Source organism: Girardinichthys multiradiatus, chromosome 2 (assembly GCF_021462225.1).
Source record: "Girardinichthys multiradiatus isolate DD_20200921_A chromosome 2, DD_fGirMul_XY1, whole genome shotgun sequence".
NCBI classification, from domain to species: domain Eukaryota; kingdom Metazoa; phylum Chordata; class Actinopteri; order Cyprinodontiformes; family Goodeidae; genus Girardinichthys; species Girardinichthys multiradiatus.
In genome coordinates, this window is record NC_061795.1 from 42,733,053 (window position 1) to 42,746,030 (window position 12,978).

The 12,978-nt window shown below is 37.9% G+C and overlaps 1 protein-coding gene across 1 annotated transcript in view; it reads left to right on the forward strand.

Moving 5' to 3' along the window:
• smpd3 (sphingomyelin phosphodiesterase 3) overlaps positions 1-12,978 on the forward strand; it is a 109,755-nt gene that overhangs the window by 88,688 nt on the left and 8,089 nt on the right. Inside the window, exons 7-9 of the mRNA XM_047352095.1 lie at positions 177-266; positions 7,086-7,149; positions 7,460-7,628. Coding sequence (XP_047208051.1) covers positions 177-266; positions 7,086-7,149; positions 7,460-7,628 — 323 coding nt within the window. The remainder of the gene's footprint in view (positions 1-176; positions 267-7,085; positions 7,150-7,459; positions 7,629-12,978) is intronic.

The following is a 12,978-nucleotide window of genomic DNA, read 5'->3' on the forward strand; positions in this document are numbered from 1 at the left end:
AATTTTCCTCTTCACTGCAATCTACAGCTGACTAGAATGTAAATATCCTCAAAGCTTAAAGCAAAGCCTTGTTAAAAGATCCACCGAATTGGTGCCATATGTTCTCAACTAAACATCTCTAAATAAAGACTTTTCTGTGTATTTTAAGCTCTGCCTGTGTGCCTGTATTTTTCCAGAAGACAAACTGGAACAGCAGCACAGACTTTTTACTCAGTACAAGGACCCATGCCGCCTGGGGCCAGGGGAGGACAAACCGTGGGCTCTGGGTAAGAACACATCCACACAAGTTTGCCAGACATCAACAGTGATTTCAGCACCACCCAAAGCTTATAACACATCCTGGTGTTGCTACAGTAAACAGGCTCAGAGCAGAGCGGACTTCAATCTGCAGCCACGGGCTAAATCAGGATGTGAATTAAAATACCACCAGCACAGCAGGGCTGATGCTCGGGCATTAGTGACGTAAAGACGGGAGGGTTTCGGTCAGGATGTGAGGCATTATTTAGACCAGAGGTATTTCAGAGACAGTGTGGGCAGAACAGAGTGAAAGGGCTTGTTTGGAGAACCACTTCCTGTGAAGCTACTTAGGAAGAGAGAACAGAGAAAAGAGAAGTCAATGAAGGTGAAGACTTTTGTGTCTTGTGAGATTATCCAAAGAAGACTTGACATACATAAAACAGTTGTATTGCAGAAAAAAGCAACTGGAGAGTCAAAGATGCCAGCTGCTGTGAGAGGTTATAGTTGCTCGCCACTGCAAACCACTGGTATGATATCATTGGAGTTTTACCTACTGAAAAAAACTTTCACCAACATGTCTCCAAGGTTAATACCAGATAATAAATGTGGTGAACAAAATATTTTACATATTGTCCTAAATTATAGTTAAACATGTCACCTATTCTAAGGTAAAATTTTGCTTATCATGTATTAACTTTTAATTTGACATTTTTTTTACCTAAAAACCTACCTACTCATCATCTGTTGTATGGAGTTTAAACGAAAATTCAACATGGAAGACTCACCACCCCATCTCGTCCAATCACTCCTCTCTGGCTTTTCCAATGGTAAATGGACTGAACTTACATAGCGCTTTTCCAGTCATACAGACCACTCAAAGCGCTTTACACTAGAGCATTCTAACACAAGTTTTTAATTGTCTTTGGGGTCATTCTCCTGTTGGAACACCAAAGGTTTAAACAATCTAGCTCTTGATTTGAGGTGAAGTGGAAGAATTTGGAGGTAATCCTTCTTTTTCATCATTCCATCCACTTTATGTGATACGCCAGTACTATTACCAAATGTGTGATGCTACTACCACCATGCATAACAGTTTTGTTGAATCCAATAAGTGGTGTCAAACAAATCCTTTTTATGTTGTCTATGAAAAAATATATGCCCCAGTCAATCAAGATCACCAGTGAGAAGTCTTGGTCTTGTAAAGTTAAAAGACATTTTATAACCTTCAGTGCTGCTTAAAAGATTTGATTGAATGCATATATATAACTGTATTTGGTTAGTCTCAAATCTGTAACCACAGTGTTCCTTTGGCAGTGCAAAATAGATGTGTTGTTCTAGGTGAAATGGGAACAGTTCAAACCCTCAGAGAGTTTTTAGACCTGTCTAATTGCTATTCATCTCATCCATTCATTTGTGCATGTTTCTACATGTAACGTCTTCATCAACTGACCTTTCAACTGGATATAAAACGTCTGCATTCACACTAGGCCATTTAAATGTTTACAAAAAATCAAAAACTTCTTATAAATAAGCCTTTTTTCAGGATGTCATATTCAGAAGATTCCTAATATATGTACTATTTTTTTTTTAATATTGCCATTCAGAGAGGATACTTCATAAAAACTACGTAGGGGTTAATTATGCTGCTGCTTGTCACAGTAATATGCAGCATTTAGTTAGTTTCCTTAATTTAAAGGTTCTCCTTTTTATAGTGACATGCTATTTTCTTTTTTGGGTATGAAAAAATCAAGAAGAACAGAAACTGTGGTCTCTGTTGAAAATGAGGAAGTGTGGTTGGAACTGAAATGAAGGAAGGCGTTTTTGTTTCTGTTCCAGTGTGACACAGACTGCTAATGATGTCAGAATTCATTGGCTCAGAGAAACTGAGGTCACGTAGACCTTTCTCAGTCATGGGATAAACAAAGTACAGATCAAATCATTGTCCTGCTGACGACCCAGTGTCGACCACATCACCCTGACCCTGACAGCTAAACAAGCTAACCCTAACCCTGTCACTATTGATTCTAGAACAACTTGACATACCGAGAAGTTCATGGTCAACCCATTGACTGCAAGGTGTCCCTGGTATGATGGCTGCAAAACAAGCCCAGACCATTACATCTCCACTCTTGTGCTTGATTATTGGTTTTAAAAGTGCCAGTACCATCTGTTTGGTTTTCTCCAACTATGGCACTATTCATTCTGTCCAGACATCCTCTCATCTGTTCAATGGACATTATTCCAGAAGAAGCTTTCTCCTACCAACCCATCCAAAAATGTCATGACTGTCCAGTCGTTTTCTAATAAGACTGTCCAGTTTTCTTGCCCAAACACATTCAAATAGAGTTCAAGATTGGTTTTAACATTTCAAAGAACTTTCAGTAAATTGAATACAAAAACTGAACTGAGTGCAGTTCTCCCTGTCGACAAAAATCCAAAGAGACAGAAAGGTCTTGAAGCAAAACTTACAAGGCCAAACCTTAACTATGTATGCAGAAAAAAGTCACATCACTTACCCTCAAAGGTAAGAGCTTGGTGACTGCTGTGTTTGTGTGCATGTGTGACTGAGTGTGCACTCATGATTTACATGTGGACACACAGACAGCTGTGTGCACATAGATTTGTCTTTATGGGAATCTCTTACTGAAAATGCTTGCTCTTTGACCACTACAGTGTGAAATGTATAACACAAATGTCCTCTTTAGATTACAAAGGAGCATATTTTCTCAATTCATGAAGAACAATTTTTTACAATCTAAATTATATTATCAGTTATATGAAAAATTTATTACTTGTGTTTTTGCTCTTAGACTGAAGTTAAGTAGTGATTGTTAATTTAAATGTCGCACATACTAAAGAGATAAATTCATTTAAAATACAAGTTAACTAAATTAGGAATAATTGGCCATATCTTTGACCAGAAGATGGCACCAAAGTGTCTCCAATATAGTCCTTAATATGTGTTGAATGTGCATCAACAGGCGGTATAGTAGTATACATCTTTCCTGTGTGTAGGCTTGAGGCAAAATTGCAACACTGATCTAGAAGACGTTAATGGTGGCCATGATAAAATAAATCTAGTCATAATAAACAAATGAATCAAAGTAAATTTTCCGTTAAAACTTCACAAAGGTTTTGCTTTCTGACTACTAAAACATTAAAACATAAATTGTAGTTTATGTGGACAGAGAGAAGGGGGGAAACTAACTAATGTAAAAGGTTTGCAAAAGCCTGGCTGCAAATTCCCACTAATTACATAATCAGTATGCTGACAAATGACATCATGCACTATACACTGTTGTAATAATTTATTTCTTAAAAACAAGGATAAATGTAAGGTGTATCTAAGGGGTGCATCTGCTGGGTCGTTTACTCCTGGGAAGACAGGTAGCTGTCTTGAATGTTTCTCTCTTGCAAATGAGCTTTCGCCCTGTAGAATGATGAATTTTCTAATATTCTTGTCCTTACGACCCTTCCCAGATTGATGAGCAGCAAGAGTTGCTTTTTAAAGTTCATTGCTGATTTCTTTTATTCTTCGCATCCAGAGAAGCAAAACGATAAATTTTTTGCTTTTGTAGTCATGACGACTAGTTAATCAAGACCATTTTTTCAGCAGCACCTAGCTGCTACTATCAGCAGCAAGGATGCACATAGTTTTCCCCCACGCTGTTATTGACAGTCTTCAAAATTTTCTTTTCTCCCATGACTAAGTATCTGCACTCTCCCAAAAGAGCCGCAAATAACCTACACTCTGTGTAGCACATTGTTCCCACATGAAATATCATTCCTCTTTATTCCAGTAATCGTAAAATCTGCTCTTAAAGTTCTGAAAACTGCGGTCTGCACATCAAACACCCACTTCTCATAAGAGCTCCGAGCAATCGTGAATTGACTGGACTCTCTCTTCATATGGAGCTGTTTCCACCACATTATCCAGCCGAGCGGCATCACAGTCTCATTGTGAAACCCATCTCCGAGTGCTCATCGCTCCTCTCGCCATCACATCTCCCCGCTGTATGGCATAATATTGGGGTCTGAGTGTTGTGAAGGCAGATAGCGATGCACTCAACAGCGTCCTCTCTTGTAAAGCTGTGCTTTTAGAAAAGCTATTCTGGAGATAAAATGCTGAATTTCATAGAGAGGGGTTACATTAAGCATGCATCAGATCGATAAAGAGAATGCAGCGATGAGTTTGTGTTACGCAACTGCAGATGAAAACATGGTCTGTTTGGCTATTTGTCCTCAAATTTGTGACCTGGATTTTGACTTTTGCTGATGCTTTTGTTCTCATTGCTTGTTACTGCTGGTGGGATGTGATCAAGAATATCAAATTATTTAGATTGAGGTTAATTGACAATTAATCACATTTGATCAAATAGAAATATAAGAGGCAAAGCTTTTCAATTCTTATTAATTTTGGTTTACCATACCATGTTTATTTATATAGTACTTTAAAAAGTAACATGATGACAATCAACAATGATTGACAATAGGGCTGCACTACAGGTAAAACAAGACAGAGATAAAAACAAAGAAAATCCTAAGAAACACTAACACAGACAAATAAAATCTGAGTACAGGGTGTTTTCAGGTGAGATTCAAACATAAGCTGAGGGAGATTGTCTTATGTGCACAGGCAGCTTGTTTCAGAGCTTTGGGGCCACAAGACAAAAATGCTCAATCACCTCTTAATTTCCTCTGCAATTTCGGAACAGCCAGCAGCATCTGGTCCACTGACCTGAGTGAATGTGTTGGGGCATAGTGGTGAAGCAGACTGGACAATTATGCTAGCGCAAGGCCGTGGAGACACTTAAAAGCAAACAAAAAAACTTTAAAATTGCTGTTAGTATTGAACTTTTTCTGTCCAACTAAGTCCCTCTTACTTGCGGGGTTCCTCGGGGGTCAATTCTTGGTCTTCTTCTTTTTTCTTTACACCTGATTCTTTCATGGTCTTCGAAAACAAGACATTTCCTTCCACTGCTACGTAAACAACTGCCAGATTTACCTACCTCTAACTTTTAATAATCCATACTTCTCTAACCCCTATTAAGTTGCCCTAAAGTGGTCAAAACTTGGATAGCTCTATGTTTTTTTGAGCTTCAATGAATACAAAACAGCAGTTATTTTAATCAGGACTTATATTACCTCACGAAATCCGCTTATTTATTTTGGTTTCCTCAAGTTATAAATCAAAGAGCATGTAACAAAATTGGGAGTAATTGGGGACTAGATTTTCAAATTTGATAAAGAGATCATCTGTGTTTTGCAAGAAAGTTTTTTGTAGTTAAGGCAAATAGCTAAACTTAAGCCAGTTTTGTTGAGGCATGACTTGGGGAGAATGATATTTCAACTTGCGTGAGTTGACATTCTCCTTTTATTGTCTCTGTTCTTTTTTATGAGTGTTTTAATGTTTTATATTTTAAACTTGCTCCCTTTTAAATGTGCTTTATAAATATGTTAGATTTGAATTTTCAAAATTTGGTTTGGTTTGGCTATGCCTTCATGTTAATTTAACCATACAGATCCAATGCTTTTACTGCAAGTAAACCAGCAGCTTAATACATCCTATTGCTGTAAAACATGCAACTATGTTGGTAAATTTCTATATTTTACAGAATGTAGCTCTATATTCAAGTGTTCAACCTCTCTCTGTGTCGCTCTTACATTCTCACACATTGCACTGCAGTACTTAACTCTCTACTTAGTTTTATTTATTTATTTTAATGTTCAGATTTACAAAGGAATCATTATTGTTTTAGGATCTATTCATTTTCTGACTTTTTTCCATCTAACCTGTCTCTACTGGTTGCCTCTGAGAAATACAGTCAAAACAGAAAAACCTTTTGGTTTGAACGGATGGTGTAATGGTGACAGTGGGAGGTTGTGATCACAAGTTCAGGTGTTTGTCCTCTCAGCTGGTCAAGATATCTCATGTCACCACAGATTAATTCTGGATTTAAATGTTTCTTCCCACCTGACCACTAGGCCAACATGCTGGTCCTGCCCAATTAAATTCATTGTTCATTTATTTTGTTACTTTTTCACTCATACGTTTATCTAAAATAACATGTAAAAGTCTCAGCCCTTATTACATTTATTGTTTGATCTATTACGGAGTTATTTTTATCAATTCATTATTATTAGCTTGATCCTGTGATGTTAAAACCAATATCTAGTTTTAACATTACACCTAAAAATGACTTATTTGATTTAATGTAGTTTGGAAGATAAAAGAGAAAAATGATGATAAATATAAATACACTAATTCTGAAAATTCTATTAAATAAACTGAATTTATTCCACTTGTATCTACCCATAGTAAAAGTTCTTCAATTTATGGCACTAAATGGCTGTAATCTTTTGTATGTATTTCTGGCTGCAACAAAGACAGCAAAGAAAACAGTCTAAACTGACTTGATTCATAAAACATAGACAGAAAAAAGTTAAAGAACATTTCTGTTTTATTTAACACTAAAATAAAACCAGGTGTATGTCTGTAATGCATCACTGTGGTTCGTGGTGACTCTTTTCTGCATCTTACAGTCATTGGCAGTTCTTGTATGAATGGCACGACCCCCAAAAACAATAATATTCCTTCCAGTCAGAAGAAGTGTGTTGGTAAAGTTAAAGGATTACTTTAAACCTAAACCTGCCAGGGATATGAACTATTTTGAGGTTGAATTTACACTACAGAAACAATGCCGGTTAACTGTCTGGGGGAAAACTGCAAAGGGAAAGGATTACATTTTTAATTTTAATATGTGTAGGTACCTTGAAAAGACTGAACAAGGATTAGAAATACTTCTACATATCTACACTGCAACTTATTTTATTGCTTTATTCTGCAGGCACTCTGCTGGATCCCAGTGGCCTTTATGACGATGATGTCAGTTCACCCGAAAGTTTACAAAAGTAAGTCTCATGAGCTTAAACATATTTTTTCAAACAAATTTGTTTTATTTTTTGTTATTGTTTTAACATCTTTGCAGCCACTGCAGTCACTTTTATTAAACCATACTACTTTTCTCATATTGTTTTTGTGGTAGAAAGTTTTTGTTTATAGTTATTTGGTGCAAAAACATTCCTTGCTAAGATTTTTTTTTAAATCAGGAAACTTTAAACATTATATGCATCAGACACACACTAAGATAGCATGCTTTAAAACCTTGAGTCTTCCTGTGAGTCCTCTTCTCTCTCTGAATGAATTTGGTTGTCCTCACAGAGTGATGGAGAACGAAGAGGGGAGGAAGGAGTACCTGGTGTTTCCTCCTAGTAAGAACCAGTGTCCTGCCAGCAGTCAGAAGGGCCGGAAAATCCCACTGAAGGGGAATGGACGCCGGATCGACTACATACTCTACAGCGACGAGGGCATTCAGCAAGACTGGAAACTGGTACGGCTTGAAAGGGATAACAGCATAGATGAGAAAATGATGAGATTGTTATTATTGATCAGAAACTTTACTGTGCTGCTACAGTATGTTGCAATACTTACAATGTCATGCAACACATTTTTTACATAAATTGCAGTGGTGCTGCAAGTTATAAGCATGTTTTCAAAAGCAATACTTTGAAAAAAGGCAAAGCTTCTATGACCGTTTTGCATCAGTGTGCACGGAGAATAGCAATAAATCTGGTAAGAGTCTATCAACATCCCACATCTTGACTGTTTAATTTTGCCCACTCTACCTTCAAAATCTGCTCCAAAGCTTTCAGTTTTGAGAATATCTCTGGTCCATAGCCCTCTTCGGGTCTCCCTACAGGATGCTTCCTTTTGAAGGTTTTCCTCTGGAGAACACCCAGAAATAGTACGGGAGACTATAAAGCTCTTCTGGCCTTAGAAAGCGTTAGGATTCCCAGAATGAGGGATGGTTGGGTTTCCCTCCTAAACCTTTTACAAATCCGATCTTGGATAAACAGAAGACAACAGACAGACAGATGGATGGATGGATATTCCCCTGCAGGGAACGGTGCTGCAGACCGACGTGTCCAAGAAAGACTGGGCTGGGGGAGGGCTGAGTGTCTGATCAAACCTGTTGAAGAACCGGTTCAGATTATTCACCCACCCTAAATCTTCTACAGCCTGGGAGTTTGGTTTGGGACCTGAAACTATTATCTTGACGGATGCACAAAAACAATTACATCATTAGATACAAACACAAAAAAGAAAACAGTCCAAGGAAGCAATTATTTGTTAATTTGGTTTAATGCATTTATAATGGATATTTGGACCACTTTTTAGTACAATATGTACAACAGAACAATTTGCTATCAGGCCTCACAAAGACTCAGTAGAAGAGCTTTGGGGTGACTGTCTGTGGTTTACTTTGAACAAAACCCCACAGGAAGGCTTTGACTGAATCCAGAGACCTGAACAATAAAACAAAGCAACTCAACCTGGAACCACATACATATAAACAATAGAATATCCGGAGTCTTTGTCGAGGATTAGAAAACCAAAACACATCATTTACATCAGGACACCTCGCTCTCATCGTCCTGCTTTCAGCCTCTTTTCTCACAGACTGCAGCCATGTGTCGCCACCTTGTGGCAGAATATTATATCTCTTGAGAATCAGAATCAGAAAAGCTTTATTGCCAAGTACGTTTTTGGACATACAAGGAATTTGTTTTGGCGTAGTCGGTGCAATACAATACAAATTAAACAGTATAAACATATCTACAATATAATATGTGCACAGTTTTAAGTGAGTGAGAGTAAGTATAGAGCAGTATTGCACGCGAGAGCAGTACAACAGTACAGGTGATCATTGTGCAAGTATGGCAGTGCAAGTAAAGCAGGAGTCCAAGCTGAGCGTTAATGTAACGCATAGAGTTACAGGTTACATTTGTCCTGTCAGCAAAAAGAGGGGGTGTGGGGGAAAGGGAGAGTGTCAGGGTGGTTTCCAATTAAAGCTTCTCAGACAACGAGCTTTAAATTTTGATTCCAGTTATTTTTAATACTTTGAATCAGTTCTTAAGGATCTATTTAAATGTGTTTTCAGTTATTTTTAGTGCATCGCTGCTAAATACTTGGCTTTATTGTTGGAGTTGCTGTTCTTGTTAGCAGCTGAAGTATCCCTCCAAGTAACAACAGAGTCAGTGATTTTTGTTGGAAAAGAACCTCATGGGACTAAAAAGCTCCCACATCCTTAGATCAAAGGTTGTTTATCAGTGTTTAGTTGAGAATCCAGAGTTGAGGTTAATGCAACGTTGTGGTAACAGTGTGGGAATGGCCCTGCTGTTTAAACACAATTAAGCCCTCACTGATGAAAGCAGGTCTGAGAGGAGGGGAGCTGACTGAGCTGTTTAGCGTCCTCTACCTCTGTTCTTACATTCTTTTTATTATTACAATGTATCCACAATGATCTGCAGCAAAAAAAATAAAAAGGCTTTGATGAGACTACTGTAAGACCTGGAGCTGCAGAACATAATGCACATAAAGATTGTGAAAGTGATTAAGTGTAAATGTGCAGAGAATCAGTGAAATTTGGGAGTTTGACTATTATAAATCAGGAACAGATGGAGACCTTTCTAAAACTAATCAGAAACTGATCGTTTTATTTCCTTTCCACTTTTCGTCTCTTTACAACCGCATTGTATCTTATTGGGAATTTATGTGACAGATCAACACAAGGCAGTGCATAATTGTGAAGTGGGAGAAAAAATAGAGTTTTTGCAAACTTTTTGCAAAGGAAAAACTGAAAAGTGTGCTGTGCATTTATATTCAGTCCCCTTTAAGTCAAGTCAAGTCAAGTTTATTTATATAGCGCTTTTCAGCTACAAGGCACTCAAAGCGTTGTACATGAGGAAACACATTACAATGATACAGAAAATCAAACACAGAAAAACAAATCAAATAACATTAATAATCCTTGGGAGTTTACTGGTAAGAGCTGGTTCTAATCCAATCTTTCTAATAGAGGTAATTAGCTCATTAAGTCCTCTGTGGTAGGGAATTCATCCGGTGCTAGAAGAAAAATGATAATATTAATCCTTGAGGTCACGGGTATGAGACAGTTGCGGTCCCATCATTCAAATAATCTGGGTCACTGGTATAAAACTGTTTTAGTCCAAACTTTTTAAATACTAATCATGTTTGACTGTCACTGATATGATATAGTTGTAATACAATCCTTTACAATCCGCTTTGTGGCATGGTGTGGAAACAATCATCTCATTTTGAACGTGACTAAAACAAAGGAGATGATTGTAGATTTTAAGAGAAACAGGAATAAGTCAAAAACTATTTCCATCATGGGAGACGAAGTGGAGGTGGTGGAGGAGTATAAATACCTCAGTGTTCACCTGGACAACAGACTAGAGTGGAGATGCTACTGTGAAGCCATCTACAAGAAGGGACAGAGCAGACTGTACTTCTTGAGGAAGCTTAGGTCCTTTGGTGTTTGCAGCAAGATGCTGCATATCTTCTATAAGTCTGTTGTGGAAAGTGTGATCTCTTCTACCATCATCTGCTGGGGAAGCAGCATCAGAACCAGGGACTTAAAAAAGCTCAACAAGCTGATAAAAAAGGCTGTCTCTGTTCTGGGGACTCCTCTGGATCCTCTGGAGATCATTGTGGAAAGACGGATTCTTCATAAAATGAAGAACATTATGGAGAACCCTGAGCATCCTCTTTATGAGACTGTCCTACAACAACAGAGTGTCTTCAGTCAGAGGCTTCTTCAGATCTGCTGTAAGACGGAGCGCTACAGGAGATCCTTCCTGCCCAAAGCTATCAGCATCTACAACGGCTCTTTGAGGAAACCTTCATAATATGAGCTATAACAACATTTAATTTCCCTTTGGGATTAATAAAGTATTTTTGAATTGAATTGAATTAAGAAATCTAAAAATCTCTGGTCATTGATGTAAAAACAGCTTTAGTCCAAATTTTCAAATACTAAAAATATTTGGCTTTTGCTGGTAAATCTTCTGAGAAATTTGAAAATCTAAAAAAAGTAATGAATCACACATTTAGGTAGATGAGAAATGAGACCACATTAGGTAAGAAGAGGGGGAAAGAATCATATTTCACACTTTTTCCTTAGCAGGATACAGTTTGAGATTGCAAAAAAACCTCAGCACAAAGAAGCAACATATATACGAAACAACATCATGCAGGTGGATCCCTGCATAATCTCTAATTCCTCTAAATAAAATCTAGTGGAACCATTTGCTTGCAGAAGTCACCAAACTAGTAAATAGAGTCCACTGGTATGTAGGATAATCTCAGTATAAATGTTCTGTGAAGGCCTCAGAGGTTTGTTAGAGAACATTTGGATATAAACAGCATCATTCAGACCGAGAGACACAGCAGACAGGTCAGGTAGAAACTTTAAACAATATCGCGAATTTTCAACGTCTCACAGATCAATGTGCAATCCATTCTCCCAAGTATGGAAAGAATAGGGCAGAATGTGTCTATGCAAAACCCACCAAGGTCATAGTCATCCATTAAACTGACAGGCCAAGGAGAGGAATCATCAGAGAAGCAGCCAAGAGACCCTTGGTAACTCTGGAGGAGCTGCAGAGATCCACAGCTCAAGTGGGAGAATTGTGGACAGGATCTCTGTTAGTCATGCACATCCATGGTAGAGTGGCAAGGAGAAAGCTATTGAAAGAAAGTCAAAAGAAGTCCTGTTTGCAAAACATTGTGTAATAGAAAGGTCACACTAAATTCCAGCAAAATCCACTGAAGACTGTCGTTGTAACGTGATCTCTCCATGAAAGAGTTAAAGGGAATACTTTTACAGTGCACTGCCTACATAATGTCAATTTAATGACATGTTTGCATATAAAAATAAACACCAACAAGATGGACCAGCCACGCACCCATCAAATAAAATTTAGGAATAGAAAAAACAGATATGTGTTGCTTTTTAACACCTCGAGTTTCCTGATGATATCAACCAGAAACTTGTTTCTAACTTCCTTACAGCAGCTTTCATGTTGATCTGTATCATATGTCATTTCTTTTTATTGTTAAATCAGCTTTTATTTCTGTCAAATCTTTACCTTATCAAGAGCCTAAAAATAATAAGATTGCTTAAACAAAACCATTCTGAGCAGGCTGCCTCAGAGCCTGCCTATCGTTTAGTGGGCCATGGCACCTGATGCCACCTTGATGTTGTAGTAGATGAGGAGATGAGTAACACTAGAACACCAAACCAAGTTTATTGGAGCTTGATGATAAAAATGAAAGAAGGAAGACAGAGCATAACTAAGGCCTTTCCTATTTATCAGAAGCAATGAATGGTATGCATCAACCTGCAGATCTGCAGCTGGCAAGCAGTGGTGTCAGGAATAACTCCTTATTTCCTCCACAGCCACACCTTGGATCATTGCGCTTAATTTTTAAGTGAAACTCTGTCAAACCATTGGCTTTAATGTGTTTGTTGTACAATTTTAGCTGTGGAGTTTCTGTTTTCAGTAGCAGCTACTGGATCCCTGTATGTAAAATAGAGGCCGTAATTATTGTTGGAAAGTACCACATGAGGCCATAAAGTCTGCATGTCTTTAGATCAGATGTTGTTTTTTAATGCTTAGCCAAGTCCCTTGACTTCCAGTGAAGGGACATATTAATAAGAGGACATGAACTTGTGGTAACAACCTGGGGAGGGCCCCTGTGGTTTAAACAACAATAGCCTGACTGATCTTGTAACTGTATTCATTCACTATAGCTACATCTGCAGGTGAAGAAAAGCCATAACATATATTCATCTGCACTAGTATGTCATCAGC